Source organism: Gymnoscopelus microlampas (assembly GCF_963454915.1).
Source record: "Gymnoscopelus microlampas genome assembly, chromosome: 18".
Lineage (NCBI taxonomy): Eukaryota > Metazoa > Chordata > Actinopteri > Myctophiformes > Myctophidae > Gymnoscopelus > Gymnoscopelus microlampas.
This window is the reverse complement of record NC_139955.1, coordinates 32,802,109-32,821,594: the sequence shown is the minus strand read 5'-3', so window position 1 is coordinate 32,821,594 and position 19,486 is coordinate 32,802,109. Positions and strand designations below refer to the sequence as shown.

At 42.9% G+C, this 19,486-nt stretch overlaps 1 protein-coding gene across 1 annotated transcript in view; it reads right to left on the bottom strand.

Moving 5' to 3' along the window:
* The window catches only part of ankrd50 (ankyrin repeat domain 50), a 38,661-nt gene extending 19,714 nt beyond the window's left edge, over positions 1-18,947 (bottom strand). Inside the window, exons 1-3 of the mRNA XM_084041341.1 lie at positions 18,716-18,947; positions 16,330-17,511; positions 5,058-5,302 (exon numbers count right to left, since the gene is read on the bottom strand). Of these exons, the coding sequence (XP_083897467.1) occupies positions 5,058-5,302; positions 16,330-16,856 (772 nt within the window). The 5' untranslated portion in view covers positions 16,857-17,511; positions 18,716-18,947. The remainder of the gene's footprint in view (positions 1-5,057; positions 5,303-16,329; positions 17,512-18,715) is intronic.
* Between the last annotated feature and the right edge of the window lie 539 nt (positions 18,948-19,486).

The following is a 19,486-nucleotide window of genomic DNA, read 5'->3' as shown; positions in this document are numbered from 1 at the left end:
GATGAAAATAAAAACAAAGGAAAATGAACCGGCAAGGCCCATTTGAAGGCTTATCACACACCAAGGCACCTCATATGTCCAAAACTGTTACTATTACTTTTCAGGATCCAAATTCAAAAATAGCAGAAGTAGCAGATCGGCAAGCTTCGCGCCGCGTTTTGAGGTTGCAGATCTGCTACTTTTGATGGGTTTGAAGAGGTTTCTGCCCAACAGCAACGATATCCTTGTGAATCCGATAACTGTGGGAAGTTAACAAGGGAACCAGGAGACCTGGTACTGCCAGACCCCTAGTGGTTGAAATCTGAATGGCCGGGCTTCGCATGACATGTGTCCCTTCTATGCCCATGTATGGACAGACTTTTTTTGGGGACAGACTTTTTTTTGGCTGGGGCCGGAGGACAAAGTGACAGTTTTCTGAAACACTTATGTTGCTCAGTGGTTCTCAAACGTTTTCATGTCAAGGACCCTGTATTTGGCCACGGACCCCCATCTCAAAATATTTTGTTCCAGGGACCCCCAGAAGCAAAGATTGGAGTTAAAAATGTTCTCTTTAAATATATATATAATCAAAGATTTGCACAAATGTTCATGATTTATTTATTTTTTGCAGATTTACAAGCGCGGCACTCGGTGCCGCACTATGAGCTTGTACATCTGCTATTTTTGAATAGCCTAAGTATAAAATAATGGTTAAAGTGGTTAAAATCTAACAAGACAGATGTTTCCCCAGTCTTAATGGGTTAACTGTCGAGGCTTTGTACCCCCTCCGCATATTTTGTTAACATGTTTTGCAATTAATGTCACAACAACTGCATTTTACATTGCGCAGCTGTAACCGAAAGTGTAAAGGTAATGGAACATAATGGAAACATATACCATGTGCAGTGGAATTTACAGTGCGAACGTGAATAGCTCCATTCATTAACACACCTAAGAGTTTTTCGTCTCTGTCGGGTGGAAACCTCATGTCCAAAACTGTTACTTTTCAGGATTCAAATTCAAAAGTAGCAAAAAAGTAGCAGATCTACAAGCTCGAAGCGTGGCGCGATCTGCTACTTTTGATGCTTTTGTGTGACGCTGTAGCGTGATAAAGTAGGGCGTTCATTTACGAAAAAATACAAACCGTTAGAACAGGGGTCTTCAACCTTTTCAGGCCAGGGACCCCCTAGCTGAGAGAGAGAGATGAAGCAGGGACCCCCTACTCTATATTGTATAAAATTGTGTTTCAGATTCAACTTTTTTTGTTTACTTGGTCTGCTCTTTTTTTCCCTCTACACCAAACACCTCTTTGACAAAAAATAGCCGATCTACAAGCTCACAACGCCTCGCGATGCGAGGCGTTGTGAGCTTGTAGATCTGCTATTTTTTGGCTAAAGTTCTCCTCAGAAAAGGGATGCTAGGGTTCAAGTGCTTAATGTTAGGTAAAAAAAAAAATTAGAAAAAATTTAGAAAAATGTAGAAAAAATGTAGAAAAAAAATAGAAAAGAAATAGAAAAACATTAGAAAAACATTTGAAAAAAATAGTGAAAATGAGGTAAAAAAAAAAATCTTATCACACAAAGATTTGGCGGACCCCCTGTAGTAACTCTAAGGACCCCCTAGGGGTCCCAGACCCCTGCGTTAGAATATGGAAATAAGAGGTTTCTGCCCGACAGCAACAACAGATTTGCCGAGTATGGAACAAAACAGAAAGGAGCACATAAATTGGCATATTACATAACCATGCAAAGTGTCAAGTGTGGAGGGAACGAAAAAAGGCTGTTTGTGGAAAGGTGGATGCTCAGCCTGCAGGAAGAACCTTCCTCCCACACGGCCTTGTGGTCCTTGATTAATGTTGTTCCTGCTCATCACTGTTGCGTAGGCTGCTGTCCTGACAACTAGATAGGCCTAATCAGACATGCGACGCGGCGAATGGCCCTCATGTTCACCGTTTCAGAACAGCCTTAAGCCATTCAGACCGGGAACGCATCTGTGTCATTTTAAGATTTCTTCGGATATTCAAAAATAGCAGATATACAAGCTCATAGCGCAGCACCGAGTGCCACGCTATGAGCTTGTAGATCTGCGTGTTTTTTTTTATCGTGAAAATCGGTCCAAATCTTTGAATATATATCTTTTTAAAGCGAACATTTGTAACTCAAACCTTTGCTTCTGGGTCCCTGGAACTACATATTTTGATATGGTGTCGGCGGCCAAATACATATCATTTTGGGTGGTCCTTGACATGAAAACGTTTGAGCACCGCTGATATTCAGCAACATACGTTTTTCAGAAACCTGTTAGGATTTAGAAGACATTTGTAGATGCGTTCCCGGATTGAATGGGTTAAAGGGTAAGTCTGGCAGTTTTAGAGACCTATATATACACATACTGTACCTGTAGTACTTGGACCCACAGAGAATATTACTTCCAGAGTCAGCAGTCAGTAGAAATGGTGAGCTCCTGTTTATAGCATCTTGCTGGCTTCATTTCAAAAAGGGTTACGTCAAACTATCTCCAAAAAAGCCATTTGTAGGGGGGAAGTGGAAAAGTTGCCTAGTGCATCAATTAACCCATTGAGACCTGAAGCCGATTCTACATGTCTCCTAAATCTCAACAGTATTCTGAAAAACGTACGTTTCTATATCAGTGGTGCTCAATCTTTTTCATGTCAAGGACCCCCAAAATGATATGTATTTGGCCACGGACCCCCATCAAAATATTTTGTTCCAGGGACCCCCAGAAGCAAAGATTTGAGTTACACATGTTCGCTTTAAAATATATATATTCAAAGATTTTCACACATTTTCACGAATTTTCAAAAATAGCAGATCTACAAGCTCGTAGCGCGGCACTCGGTGCCGCGCTATATATATCTGCTATTTTTGAATACTAGCCAAAGTGTAAAATAATGCTTTTTAGCTCAAGTCTAAAAATGACACAGTTCCAGGTCTTAATGGGTCAAAATGGGCTGCAATTTCATGATAAGTTCTGGTATCACGCACAATTTCACTATTCAGGAAATCACTGAAACATTGTGCTTTACCAAAGCACTGACTACGTGGGTGGCATAATCTAGTTTTCCATTCAGTCAGGTGTAAACAGTAGCAAATGGAGCCAGGTAGCCAGGTTGGGAGTGAGAATAGTGGCATGCTGCTGCTTTCTTGGCTGTGAAGGTAAAGACAGCGGTTGGTCACCATAACACTTTCACAAGCTGGCTTCTTTTCCTTTCTTTTTTACCTATCCTGTTTGGAATGCTTATTAGCAGCAAGAGGCTAGAAACAGGAGTGTGACGTTTATACTGACTCTGGAAGTAATATATTGTTGCTGTCGATCAGAAACCTCTTATCTCCATATTTTAACTTTTTGTGTTTTTTCGTGAATTCAATGTTGTACTTGATTGACACTACAGCGTCACACAAAAGTATCAAAAGTAGCAGGTCTGCAAGCTCGAAGCATTCAGGACATTCTAATAAAAAGGATTTTGATGGCTTTTCCTCTTGCCAAACCTTAATGCCAAGGGGAAAAAAGCTGTCTCATACTGAACTTAATACTTGTGACTCATGCATTTCGTAACACACCCACCATTCAAAATATTTGAAACCTGCTCTTGCAAATGTTAAGCAAATAATGGTAGCTTTACATTTAAAAAAAAAAAAACGTTCTCAGCTGACAATATAAAAATAACTATACAGACTGGATCCGCTATATTTATCTCAGCCAGGCCAGAAGGCCATGGACGGAGATTATATTTTTGCCCCCGTCTGTGTGTTCTCAGCTAATCTCGAAAACCACAGGACTGATCAACGCAAGACTTTGCACGCACAAAAGGAAGTACCAAGGAAGGGAAGGAAGTACCTCCACCCAAAATCTTTCTAATTGGACTCATGGTGGCACTATACCAGCTTGCTTTATGTCCTCTTAAATGGTACAATCAAAACGTTCCACCATTTTGCATTTTCTTTAAAACACACTTTCTCAAAAACATCTGGCAAATGTCTTCAATTGTAGAACAATAGCCCTGATAACCACTTAAAAGTATTTGTATTTGTTAATAAGGGCGGTCGCACAGAGGTTAGAAACACTATCCTGGCTCAAACAGTTAATACTGATCACATAGTCACAAGGGTCAGTTTAAAACCTGTGAGCTAATCTATCTTCTCTGCCCTCACCCTGCCTTTCTGTCTTCCCTAAAATATAATGTAAAAGTAAAGAACAATAAATTAAAAGACAACAGAGAAAAGGTCACAGCTTTGATCCCCATGACAGCCCAATATTAACAGTCCCATATATCCTGCCAAAGTATCCTTGAGCAAGACACTGAACCCCAAACCTGCTCACTCATCATCGAGTCATTCTGGATGAGTCAGCAAAAATGCCTCAAAGAGCCCAGAGAAACAACCTTAACAGAAATTCCAGGTTCAAATCCTGCTACATTCATTATGTCCTGGCAAAGTATATTTGAGCAAGACTCCAACGTTGGTACTGCAATCTGTGTACTACAGCCTGAAATAGAGAATCCCCTTCACTTATAGAAATATCTCTCTGAAAAAACTAACCTGTGTGTATTCACCAATGTGCCTGAATATGCACTGAGTAAAGTGTACACTCCATACAACCTGAACATACTTTGCATGTCACATTCTTTACAAATCCTGCTGTGTTCAATGTGTGTTTTATCGTTTTTGACATCAAGATTGATGGTCTTTTTACTCTCCAAGTTTGTTACTTGTCATATAAGTCAAGTGTTTCCCATACAGTGGGTGTTGCGGACCCATTTCTATAGGCTGAGAGTAAATATCATTTTTTAGTTTTTCAAAATAATTTCCTGAATAAATACGAATCCAATAAATTCCACAAATTAAGAAGTAGTGAAAAGTAGTAGTAGTGAAAATAGCCTATCTACAAGCTCACAACGCGTCGCCATGCGACGCGTTGTGAGCTTGTAGATCTGCTATTTTCACTAGTTTGGGTCCCGAGGAGAGACATCATCAAATGTCTCTTTGGTCTCGAGCTACAAAGTTTTAGAACCTGATATTATAACTTAATCCAACTCATCTCAAGTCATCATTCATTACCTGTGAACAGCTTGGTGATGGCCTTGTTCTGGCGCCGTGCGGAGCAGATCAGCAGCAGCCAGGGGGGCAGGAACTCGTGGTGTGCGGCCAGGAGCTCAGCGATGGTCCTGGGGGAGCCGGGCGGGGAGGATCTCTGCTCCCCACCCTGACCCTCCACTGGCTGGCAGCCCTCATCCACCGAGTCCACCAACAGAAAGAGGGACTGCTGGGGAGGCTTGACGCTCAACAGGGGCAGGAGGACGCATCTGTGTGGGACAGGGTAAAAAAAAAAAGAGAGTGAGATGGGGTGGGACAGAGACATAATAGGACAGCATATTAGAGCAGAATTTCAAATCCACACCCATCATGTAGTACTTGTCACGGCACAGAATACTTTTCTCTGAAATAAACAAGTTGCCGACAAGCTTGTTTGTTATGACAGAAGCAGTGGTGCTGCTGAAATAAGATAGGTACAGTGAGGAACTGGCCAATTTTATTGATGGGCACTAAATCTGATCAGTCTATCGGCCTCAGTTGACAGTAAGTAAAAGGCATTTCAAAACTCCCCATCCAGTAGGGTTGTCACAATTCTCCAAATCATGATTCAATTTTACTTTAAAAAAAAATAGAGAATTATTTCTAACCCTGGTGACTTTGTGCAGGTCAGGAAGCTCAAGCTGTTCTGCCATGTAGTGACTGTTATTTTAACTGAAGTGTGCACTCTTCACATCAAAGGGCAGGTGCCATTCAAGCGCCTCAGAGCAATTTGAGGTCACGGATTAGATCCGATTCTTGCTCATTCTGATTGATTTTCGTGACAACCCGTCCCCTCGAACCAGCCAGTGCCAAATGACATCTTGTAGGCCCAATGTGGAAGATTTGAAGAACGGAAGCATCCTGTGCAAACATCTTCATCTACACTTCATTATGCTGTAGTTTTTAATGGTTGCTGTGAGAACATGATGTCAGAAGAAAAAAAGAAATATATAATAATAATAATTTGCTAAATTATTTCCAAACACATCTCTCGGCTTCATTAAATTGACATATATTTTGAAAGCGCTCTAAAAAACGGTCTCAAATTCTCAATGAAAGTCGTTTTCACCTGTGCAGGCAGTACAATGGAAATTTTGAAATCCATCCCATGTTAAAACAGGTACTGATCTTGTATAGCGGCAGTTTTGGTGTTCTAAAACTTTTGGCAAACTTCCTAGTCATTTGTCCAGCATGTATCGGTGGAATACGGTGGATAGCGTGATGACATTGACAAAGAGAAAGAGAAAGAGAGAGAGAGCGTGAGTGAGAGAGCGTTCTTACTGGTCTTACTGATCCGTTTATAGGGAGAAGGTGGGCGAGAGAGAGAGAGAGAGAGAGAGAGAGAGAGAGACACACAGTCTTTAATATGATTTAATAAGTAGCCATTAAGAAAAAAGAACAATCGATTAAGTTGACATTTCAAGATCCGCCACGTCTTGGACATGAGATTTTAGGCGAGAAGCAGAACTGCCAACTCCACCTGTTAACCCCCACGTGATGAATGAATGATTGAGAGAGAGGGAAAGGACTGTTTGCTTCTCTTCTGTTCTTTCAATGGATTAAAGTTACAAGCCTGTCTGCTGGTGACACGAGGTTAGTCTGCCTGCACATGGAAGTCTCGCATGCTTACTGTCAGCTCTCACGCGAGTAAGTGTTATGCCTTTACAAATGAGACTATAATGAAAACGGTCGCATACAGCTCATTACCAACACTTTTACTGCCAATGAGGGCACGTGAAAACGGTCTCTTCCCATTTCATTCCAGCAAGTTCTGCCAGTTTTTTGTCGGTAATATACTGGCACTGTAATGAAAACACAGTAATAGAGTAGATGCTGCTCAATGTCATTCCCCAACTCACTCTCTGCATTTTCTGCCTTCCACCATCGCTGTCATATAAAGACTTAAACTAGCGATACGTGATGCAAGTGGGGTAGAATGGTTCCGTTTTTGTTTTGTTTTTACGTTGGGGTTGTAACGGCCAGAATTTCAATCCACTTTCATCCCTGCTTAAGAGTGTAAATGCAGGACGTGATCAGACTGTCAGCAAGAACAGTTTGTCGACAACTAAACAGAGAAGTATATCATAGTAGGGTTGCAGTGCACGAAACCCATCATTACAAAGACAAATGCACACTTGAGAGTTCAGTGGTGCAAAAACCATAGGCACTGGTCAACAGAGATGTGGAAAAAAAGCGAGATGGACAGATGAATCATCCTTGACCATACATACACACGAACACGCACATATAACACAGTATGCATATAACATAGTGTATATCACACTACCACATCAATTCTCAGCTGAGCTCATAAACCCAGGGTTTAAATGCCACATTAACCTTTTAAACAACACAGAACCACATGCCGTAGGAAAAAGGCGAGGAGTCCGTTTGCTCCAGTGCTAATGTGTGGTGCAATTTCATGCACAAATGCCACTACAGTAAGATAGCTTACAACTGCACTTTTTTTTTGGGTGGTATGTTTGTGCTGGCGAGATCCCAGTCCTAGCGTAACTGCCACCAACAATTACAACAACATTCAAAAGGCTTTCTCTGTTACTATTATTATCCATTCCCAGAACCGGTATAACTGCTTTTAGTTCAGGCCTGACCCTGTTGTTCCCATGTCAAGACATAAAAGAACCTTTGTATATTGCAATGAGTAAATAAATCAATGCTAATGCTAGTTAATTTCTAACTTCCTGTTCTGGAATTGTTCACTATCCTCACGTCAGTCTTTGTACACATTTCACATTCTCATATAACACCTATTTATGCAGGGCGGACTAGAGATAGTCTTGCCATTACTATACATTGCATTTAACAATGTTCCTAAATTAAATGCAATGGGCACCATTTCCACAATCATTATTATTAAGCCAAATGTCAGCTTATGCATTGCAAAAGTGAATATGGCGCGGATGCCATGCCTTCATCTGTATAGAATATTTGATATCGTCTCTTGTCGGGTGGAAACCTCATGAGTCCAAAACAGTTACTATTCAGGATTCAAATTCAAAAGCATCAAAAGTAGCAGATCGACAAGCTCAAAAGGCGTCGCTTCGCACCGCGTTTCGAGCTTGTGGATCTGCTACTTTTGATGCTTTTGTGTGACGCTGTAGTATGATCAAGTAGTAGGGCGTTACTTTACGAAAAATAAGTTAGAATATGGAGATAAGAGGTTTCTGCCCGACAGCACAGCAACGATGTATACAAATGCAGCAGAGCCTGCAAAGTATACACAAAAATACAGTCTTGCAGTTTTCCATAAGATTGAACGCGTAGCACATTATACAACAACTGAGGGTAGGCGTCCCTAGGTGACCCAGCAGGTTTCTTATACTGCTCATTTTCATCTGCTCTGAGAAAAGATGAGGGTGGCGGAGACACTGGTGAACCGGTAGCTCTTCTATTATCACACTGCTCTCACTGAGAAACACATCTAATCACACTCTGATTCACTCTGTGTCTCTGATGGATGTAGTGTGTGCATGGATCCTGCACTGCCGTTTGGGAAAGTACAATGTATCCATGCAAGGATGCACGCGTGCCTGTGCGTTTGTGCGTGTGTGCGTGTGTGCGTGCGTGTGCGCGCGCGCATGCGTGTGTGCGCGCGTGCGTGTGTTCAATGAAAAAGTGGGCATTCCTGCTATGTACTGTAGCTACCTTGATAGTGAAGAAAACTAAGTTTATTTTTTCTTATTATTTTTTATCCCGTTGAAACCAGGAAAACACCTGTGTCATTTTAGATTTTTGCATTGGCTATTAAAGAATTGTAGATATACAAGCTTGCAACTTGATAACGTTCAGATAACGTTTCGATGCATGATGATGGATCCTTGTCATGTGAATTAACCTGACTCAACTGAAGTGATCATGTTCTACACTTGACCCAGCACCCACTGTTGATGTGCGTATCTATCCATATAGTTAATCCTTCACTATGAAGACCAAGCAGAAAGCTATTATCTTCTCATAAATCAGCTGCCTTCCCTTCAAGCATCAAGCAGAGGACAAATCATGGCAAGTAGCAATAAAACTGAATGGAGAACATTCACACAGACAACCCAGTTTTGATTGCAAGACTAACTTACATCATTCCTGAACCAAATAAATGAAATAACTAGTAAATTAGACAAACTGTGAAACCAACTCCTTGGGTGCCCTCTCAACAAACATATGCCCCGAGGTGATGAATGTGATCATCATTTAAGACGAGAAACGTGCATTGGCCAAGTTTCACAAGGAAACGTGAAACGCGTCTAATGCCATCGCCATCTGTCATGCCAAGTTGTGTTGTGTCGTGTGCTTGTGGCCACTGCAGCCTCCAATCACAGCCCTCACCGCTATGCGATGTGCTGCAAAGGAGACTTTCGCCCTGAAACATAGTGAAGATGTCAAGGCCGGTGACGCGAAGGGGAGTGGGGGCACTGTGCTGGGAACTCTGCCACTGCCTTACAAATGTACACAACTCATTTTATGGATTGGGCGCTCAGCCCGACATCCCTTTCCTTCCTCCCTCCCAACCAACCACACACCAAACACGTGCACACACACACACACACACACACACACACACGTATACAGTATACCCACTCGATGGAGGAGAACAAGCAGTACACAGTGGCTATGGGATGTCAAACACATCCAGCTTTCACACAATTCTATCAGCTAACAGAAGAAGAGGCGCTGAGCAGCAGTGAGTAGGGCTTTGTAAACTCCAGACAGAGAAATACCGATAAAACAGTCAATCTTGTCTGGTAGGGAGAAAAATGAATGGAGACTCTTTATTAGGTAAAAGGGAATCAATTTGTGTAAGGGAACAATGCATGCCAGTCTCTATATTTATGAGAGAAGTCAAATTTGAAGAAAGCCTGCGCTGTATAGTTTCCATCAGTTAGGAGAGCTCAGCAACACGGTAAGCCTCATCGAAACAGCTGACTCATGGGAAGCGTGTGTAGGGTGAGAGTGCGGAAGGTGGGGAGAAAACAACCATCTCATCTCACTCCAATTATCTAATTCAACAAGCAATGAGCACTGACGAGTAAAGTAAGAGGGCACTCTCTTTCTTGAGAAAGGAGGGCACAGGCATGGGCTCCAGAGTCCCAAGCACCAAATCAAATGACGGAGAGGAATGGCGCTTTGCTTCAGCCTCTCTCTCTATATATATATATATACCATATGGTCTCATTTCCTCCTCAATCTCTCAATCGAATTCACCCACTTAATTCCTGATTGGGTTGAATGGAAAATTTCCACCTGCGGGGTTACCATTCCAAAAAAACTGATGTTTAGGTTCTGGAAAAAATCTATCTGCTACCTGAAAAATGACCAGTCCTCCAAAACAATCTGTTGTTTTGGAGGACTCGGGTGTAGGTAATTAGGTGTAGCTCCTAACTTCAAAAACGACTCAATTTAGCAGCAGGATAGCCAACTAGGTTGAGAAACGATATTGTTCGTGAAACATCCATGTTCAATCCCCATATAATTAGCTATGTGTGTCCATGTCCATCATCAACCATGTCCTCCTGCTGCACACTGTCCTTTAGCAAGACACTGAAACACCCCAGCAAATCACCTATAAAAAAACCCGAACATAGCATGGCTTAACTTGCAAAACAACTATCATTTAAAACGGTGTACTGTATGTGTCATTTTGGAAATCAAACCCTTCATTGTAGAGGCTACTCTTGTGTTGCGGAACATACAAAATGGGGATGTGCTGATCCAGCTCATTGTGAGTCAAGCTTTCTATGAATCAAGGAGTGGATAAAGACGGGTTGCTCACATAGAGGCAAAACTGTATTTTATATAGCCTAAGTCCTTGACAGACGTATTTACATGATCTTGTCTACATAGCCATTCATTAGACAGATAATACTCTGAGCACAAGTTGAGGAACGGCAGGGTGGTTAAGAGTGACAACAACAGAAAGGGCCTACAAGCAATCCTCACAACAGCCACAATGACGGCCCTGCGAAACTGTCATTGAGTGAGGGATACTGAACCTGATCCAACACATGGCATGTACTTTAAAAAGGGTCTGGACGAGTACACCTGCTTTAATGCCCAAAATATAAAAACATTTAAGCTGAACGTCTGCAGATGCAACTTCGTTCCTTAACAGATACAATTCAAAGAAACCCATAACTTGAACAAACACCAAATTGACCATACTCTGAGGTCTGAAATATGCAACACAGCGACACAACACCACCATTAAAGAAAAAACTTAAATTATACCTCATGATCCTTGCACTGCCACAACTGTTCTACCCACAGGCCCCTGCAAGCAGGAAACCATTTCAGAGACATTTTCTGATAAACCACCAGAGTTTATCAAGATCTCTCCTGGCATGACGCTATTTGGCCTACGTTTCATATCTCCAAGATGTTTTTCTTTTCTACACACCCTGAAGCTGTAAAGAATACTGCACTGGTTGACTGGGTTTGGTCAATCTGTGTGCTTTATGAAGTTATTTTTATTTCTTAAAACTTACACTGGAAAATCAAATGTCCCTCCCTGACCTAGTACAGTACCAACAAACTGTTGAAATAAAAAGTAATAAAAAGTGTTAAAGGCCATAGTGTAAATGTTGTTAAATTTCTGTCCGAATACCCTGGATCACTGAACCCCCAAACTTCTTTCCTAGACCAGACGAGGTGTGCATTCCTGGGTATTCAATCCTGACAGAGGAATCTGAAATTTCACCCCTTTCCACTCCCTCCTCTCTTTTGCCTCTGGGACATCTACTCTCCTCTAGCCCACATATAAAGCATATATTCATCAATTCAACACACATCCACTGCACACACCAACGTACACACATACACACTCACATGCTTGCTTACAGTATGTACACACATAACTGTACTACTCCCACACATGCACACGCTTTCCCTGGATTTTTAACACAGATGGGGAAAATATCCAGGCAACCTATGCCAGGCAGCAGAAGCATGATGTACCGACTCCCCTCCCCCGCCATCACAGTGGAAACACAGGCAGCAGTGATGTGTGGTGGTCTCGCCTGGCACATGGCAGGATGCACAGTCTCCAGGGAACCTTGATCAACCTCCCACCCCTAGACCTCTGCCAGAGCATTCAGTTCATCCAGACTTATAGATCCAATGCTAATCCCGATTTTATAGAGTCCTGATTACCTAATTGACCACTGATTACTGATATGTATAACCGATATTTTGTAAAAAAAAAAAAAAAAAAAAGAATAATAATACATTTGAAAAACCTAGATTTTATTAAAGCTTCTATATGAGACATTTTGTTTATAAGCAAACAAATAAAAAAAATATACATTTTTGATAGATATAAAAAAATAGTATATTAAACTTCAATATATGAAAAGAACATTTAACTTTAATTTTACAATGAAAAAGCAAACAAGTTTATAAAATACTCACAAACTGAACTTCTTTTTAACCATTTATGCCCTATTACAAATCTTTCAGAAATATTTATAAGCTCATCGGTCTTTTTTTAGTTTTTTTGGGGGGGGGTAAACATCGTGACACATCAGCTGCACAAGTCAAATAACTGCCCGATATATTTCTTGGCCAAACCGTTATATGGGTCAGGCTGACTGGCTCTAGTTCTATCCTCCACACACATGCATGTATGCATGCAGAGTGGAGAGAGTCGACTGGCTTCTGATTGAAATAATGGCAATTGCATATTATACCTTAGCATGCACACCCACCCACACACACAGACAAATGCACAAAGTGGAGAGGGGCAAATTGACCTCAGATTGCTGAGTCACCATCGCCTGCCCAAATGGAGATGATGCGGCACCGTGGGATGCTTTTCTCTGTCTCTAATCTTCAGCATGCTTTCCACAGCCATACACCACATGAAAGGATTAATGCTGCATAAGGCTACTTTTTTTTTATTAGTGTCCCTTCAGCCCACTCCACACGATTGCTCTGTGTGCAACAGTCAGATCTCCCCTCTCCTACGATCACACCAGCGAAGACATTAAATTACAAAGAAATTACTTTGAATCCGAGGTCAAAAAAACACACAAAAGGCCTACATTTTTACTACATTTTTATGAACGCCATATTTGACAGTTTCTATAAATGTCTATTTTTTTGCTTAGCACTTTGCAGTTCACAATGTCCTTGAATACTGAAAGAGTAAAATGCAAACCAACTTGTACCAACTCAATGTCACTCCTTACAGCCAAGCAAAAATGAAAGCTTTTGAACAACTTTCATTAATGCCGACTGTACTGTACCAAATATATATTTTCTTAATGTCTCTACTAATGTTAGCTGCTAACATTGGTTTGGAACTAGTAATAACCAGTACTAATAATAATAACCAGTATTCTTTTGTAAGTAGTATTACTTGAAATCATGTATTTTTCAGCCTTGTAGGAAAAACATCAGATCTTGTTCACAAATCCAAGCCATGGACCACAGTCATTCATCATTTCTGAAATGTGTGCCCTTTATTACCACACAGAAAAACTTGCCTGGCTGCAAGTCAAACTCCTGTGCATGCTCAGTGGAGGAATGCCCCACAACAGAGGCCAAAAAAGGCAACTTGCCCATTCAGCAGAAAAAAGAAAAGAGAAAAAACATTGCCTTTAGACTGACCCACATGACTGGGTTAATTCCACCTGTTTGATGTGTGCTCTTTTGTCCTAAGGGGGTTTCAAAAAAAGAGGTATGAGGGAGAGGAGGCGACCGCCTAGTTCAGTATATAGCAAGGCCAAATTCATTCACATTGAGGGAAACGCAGTCAAAACATGCTGAATGGCCTTCAATTTACAGTAAGGGCATTGTGATATGGAGGGGAAACAGTTTGTGTGTTGTGTTCACAGATCTGTTTAATATCAACAGGTGCTGGACAAGATTTGCAGAATAAGGTTATGAGGACTCACAACGAAAGATGGAGGTCCTTTTCTGTTTGTTTACATTATCATTAATTATCATTAACATTAAGGGTTCAGCATTTTACTCCAGGACACTTTGACAAGAGACATTGCTGCATGCAGGGATTGAAAACGGGACGATACTGGTGCAGGACAGTCACTCTAGCAACATCCTGTAATGACCAGGTTGTAAGGTTGAGACGTAAACCCACGTACCAGTCTTTTAATGTATTAGCACACCACTGGTGATTAACATCACCAAACAGAGCTGTTTGTCTTTGACCAGGCTAAAGAATTTGGCAAGCCCTCCCCCACAGTCCCATACTGGCTCTGTGTTTTTTAAATCACAGCAGAGAGGGTCAAAAACTGCCCCAAAAGAGTCATGTTCAACAAGATCCTCAACTAAAATGAATGTCATATAAGTTTTATTTTTATTGAAAGAATTATGGGCATGAGTAAATTCACCCAAAATGAATTACACATACCCTCAACCCCACACTACCCGTGAATTTTTATCACAGATAATAAATTAGAGGGGATCATAATTTTGGAGCAATAATAAACTTTTACATCCTCCCTTTGCTGTGGAGTTTTTTTTCTCTCTCTCTCTCTCGCTTTCTATGTGCCACTGCCAGACAGAGACAGGAGTCTTGGCTACAGTTCCTTACACGTTCAGCCTTTCTGAAATGCGATAGCATCTAAAGCGGCTGGGAAGGCCTGTGAAATTATTTGTGTACCACTGTGCCCTGTGACGCTTTTACACCTGAGATGGCGATAAGGTATTCTCTAAAGTGCATATTTACCCCACAAACAAAACAGACTTCCATGATAAGACCTGTGTGTCTTTCGTCTGTCTGTTTTGCACAAGACAGGGCCCTTCAGCAAGAAGGGAATATTTGTTTCACAGGCCAGATTTAGGAACTGGGTCCGTCTGCGAGAGGCCTCTCTAAACATGCAACTGATATGGTGCAGAGCTGGACTAAAACTCTGCCTTACACCGGCTGGATTCAATCTCCGCTCAAATCTCTTCGATAACCAGCCTCCTATCTGCTTAGGTCAAACCGAAGTTGAGCACCGTTTCAAGGCCAAATTATAATTAATATCATGATTACTACGAGCGGATGAGCAGAAAGGTGCTCAGTGAACTTTGAGCTTCCTTGGGAATAAGTGTGAAAAAAAAGTGTGGGTTGAATCAATGACTTTGTTGACCATTTAAAAAATGATTTACCTTGCTGAACGTTTGACCTATTTTCCCCCTGCCGTGTGTGATGTTGAGTTAGCGGTAAGCGTCACCAGATGGCCAGACAAGAGCATGTGTGTATGTTCAGCTCTGCATTCCAGCCGGTGCTGCAGAGACTGCCCGACCTATTCTGTGTCGACAAGTTGTGCCCCCCCACCCCCTCAAACCCACCCACCCCACACAACACACGTGCACGGTTTAAAAGGCAGCTCCTTTTAAAAGCCTCTGCTTACAATAACAGTCCGTCTTGATCGTGTTACATGCCCGGACAGGACCCTGTAAGGCCGTCACCATTCTGTACTGTACTTCAGTTTCACATGTCCCACTCCATCTTTCTAGTGTGCAGTCACTCCAGGCATGCAGTCTGTCAGGCAGGCAGTCAGAGTCCAGCGCACTTCCCTGTGGGCCGTGGGCCACCTGAGCTTGGGTGCAACTTAAAAATATCTGATTTTTTTCTGTCAAGCCGGCTCCAGGCAGAAACAAAACACCACACACACACACACACACACACACACACAGCATGCCACACCATGGGGGCAAAACCAACAAAAACATGACTTCAAATGAGCATTGAGGCTGCTGCTGCCGAGGTGGGGCCAAATGCTAGTGTGTGTGTGTGTGTAGTAAAAAGAGGGGGAGGGGTACATGAGGGTCAGGAGGTGGAGAGGAAAGACAGGGAGGAGGAGGGGGAGTGGTTGCATTTACATTCAGGCACACTTTAAATTCCCTACATCACCAACATTAGCAGCAAACCAATGGCAAGGGTTACGACTCCTGCCTAACACAGTGACCCAGACAACAGATATTGGTTAACATCCTAGGCCCCCTCCTTTTTCCATCTACATCAAATTTCGAAGGCCAAAAATAGCTGTTCTACAAGCTCACAACGTGTTGTGTCGTGACGCATTGTGAGCTAGTAGATCTGCTGTTTTCACTGAATGTTCACCCCCAGAATGGGGACACTAGTGTTCATGTGGTTAAGGATTATCATCAGTCAAAGCCACAGAAGGCATAAACAAGCTTTCCTGTTCCTCAAGAATGTTCAGGCGCTGTATGCCAAAGAAGTGCTAGGTAATGCAAATATGGCTACAGGAAGGCATGTTTTGCCTACACGTACCTCTTGAAAGCCTCTGTGGGGTTTCTCTCACACTCTCCAGGCTGCAGGGAACACTGCACAGCGGGATCGCGAACCTTCTCCTCGTACCCTGGCACTAGCCCTCCACGACAGATCTGTGCCACCAAGCCCCGGATGAAGCCCCCCACGCACAGCGTGTCCGAGTCCTCTGCCCGGCAGAAATGGTAGGCCAGGCCCTGCTGGTGAAGGCCCCGGTGGGCAGCCTGGGCATGGGCACTCTGGTTGGGCCACAGCAACTCCGTGGACAGGGCCGTTTTACCACTACCAGGCCCCCCCACCAGCAACACCCCCCAGGCTGTGGCTGCACCTGTACCCGCCTTGGCGGAGGTCGAGGTGGGGCCCGAAGGGTTGGATCCGCCACTGGGGACGCAGGGGGGCTGCTTGCTGGGAGTGTTGCCGGCAACCCCACTCAGGCCATTGGTCTTCTCCTGAAGGCAATGCTGGATCTTGTGGAAGACCCACTCCCTGCAGTAAAAGCGCTTCCCCTGCAGCAAACTGGTTTGGGCCATTTTGATCTTTGTTGCTGCTGTCCCAGCTATTCCTCCTCATAGGGCACCCCTCAATCTGCCCCTGACGTTTGCAAGTCCAACAAAACGCCGGCTGTGAAGTCGAACATCCATTTTTCCGGGGCTTCCAAGCGCGCCTCTCAAAAACAAGCGAAAGGTCAGTTTAGCTGTCCTTGTTTCGTTTTGATGTTAAGATGCCTCAGTGCAACGTAAGGCTTGCACCAAGAGACAGTGAGACAAAGATTCCTACAAGGAAAAGCAAAAGCAGCTGAGCCACAGTGCTTGCAGAATATCTAGGTCAAAATAATAAAAAAAGAAAGAAATCAAAATTGAGGCTTAAACCATAAATTTTCCACCAACTTTTTCCACAGCTCTCTCATTGGCTGAACCGACTGCTCCTTGTTATTATGAGTGTGTGTGTTTAGCATGGCGTTGGGCATGGCAGGGCACCCCGGCTCTCTCTGAGTGCATCCGCTGCAAAACTTTAAACCACCGCTTGATACAATTAGCCTTGCGACTTGCTGCTGATATGTTTCCGTGGATGCATCTCCGATGCTAAATGGGGCGATTGGAGCCCATTTCCATTACATTAACACCACGGAAGAGTCTGCAGCACCGTCAGTGTCTCCAATAACACCGCCAGCCTGTCTCTCTCTCCCTGGAAAATAGAGAGAAACATAAAAAGGTCAGATTAGGATAACAAAAAGAAATCTGATGCAACACAGTCGTCTATAATAATGCACCCATTATTCGCCAACTAGTAGTGTTAATTTCACTGGAATACAGCAGTTTATATCGTGCAACCAAAGTCTTAAGCCTCATTTATACTTAGTTGCATGCTGGTGTTGCCTGCTGTAAATAGCAGATATACAAGCTCAACACACTTCACGTGTGCTTGTAGATCTGCTATTTACTGAGCACGACACCGGCACGCAACTAAATATAAATGAGGCTTTAGTTAGTAGATGCTCTTCCAGTTTCTCTAGTAAGTCTGCCCACTCCCCCCCTCCTATGTGGCTTTAAATTGCAAACAGTCTACACATCCGTCCTAAGTCCTGAACAGACTGGAGATGAGGACCTCTTCTCGAAGTCTTTAAATGAGAGGAGAGGACCCTCTCTTCCCAGTCTTTAAATGAGAGGACCCCCTCTTCTCCAGTCTTTAAATGAGAGGACCCCCTCTTCTCCAGTCTTTAAATGAAAGGACCCTCTTCTCCAGTCCTTCGCCTACGTGATCATGTGTGTCTGTACTAAAGCAGAATTGAGCAAAATGCAGGCAATATGCCTCCACGAGTCGTCTTTGTGCCAAAAAAAAACAAATGAACCCTGGCTGCTGCCACCACGTTGAATACATTGTATTGTAACATTATTTATTATGTTTCACCTTCCTATATGAGCGCTGCCCACCTACCGACCCGACACTGTAGCCACACAGGCTCAAATCTCTGCTTTCGACACGAATGATCCCAAAATGAAAATACAAGACATTGACACTAAAAGCCCTATGGGTGTTTGTTAAGGACCTGTTGTTAACGTTAAAGCGAGAGATAAATAAACACGGCGACCAGGGGTGCATAGCAGTACGGACGGGTCTTTTGTACAATAGCCCCCCAACAAACCCTCACCCATTTCAGACGGGAGAGAATTCACACCTTCGGGTGTTTAGACGCGAGACAATCCGTTAATAGCAACGCCGAAAACCAAAAAGCAACCTATATATACACTGGATGAGGTCGTTCATGCTGTTGCAGCTCGTGATGACACTATTCCATAAACTTCAATCGCGGCAGTGTTTCTCTCTTATTTTTCCATACAGTTTCAAATGTCTCTCCACCAGCTCCCACGGCTTTATTTCCCCCCCTCACCTCTCTTAACGATTATTCCCGGTTGTGCTCGCTGCTGAGTCGCTGCATCCGTGGCTCAAACAGTTGGAAAAGAAAAAGAAAACCTTTGTATGAAACAAACCATGCGATCATTATATCCATAAGCCGAAATCTCTACATTTAGGCAGCATCCACAACAAGCCTTCTTCTCTTCTCTTTGTAATTCTCTTGTTTCGTTCCCCCGGCTCCTCCTGCCATCCGACACACTACAGATCCAAACTGAACCCGTCTCTCCGCCTCCAAACAGTCAAAAAAGGTAGAGTACAGACCAGTGTTGCCAGATTTTGTGAGAGAAAAAATCAGCCAGCCAAAACACAAACACAAAACATTTTCAGATGGGTATCAGGGACAAATACATATTAATTTGGGGGTTCATGTCCCATGATGACGTGAAAATATTTGAGAACCACTGGTTAAAGATAATTTAAATTTGTGAAGCAAGCCCAAATAAGCAACGACACTTTAAAATAAGCCCAGAAAACGCAACCCGCAACTACCAATATTTACAAGCAACTTCACATAAAAGTAAGCCCAAAGTCGCTTATAATAAGTGGACATGGCAACACTGGTACAGACCCCATAGCTCGAGGGACAGTCCATCACCGCGGTGATTGGCTAGTTGGTTGTCGGGCAACCGCTTTCAAAGTGTCACAGATAGAAAAAAAATACTATTCTATCAAACTGAGGTGTCTCTGTCAGTGTAGTTGCTGTCCACGGAGTGTATTTATAACTGCTGTTTTTTCGCCAGTGGTT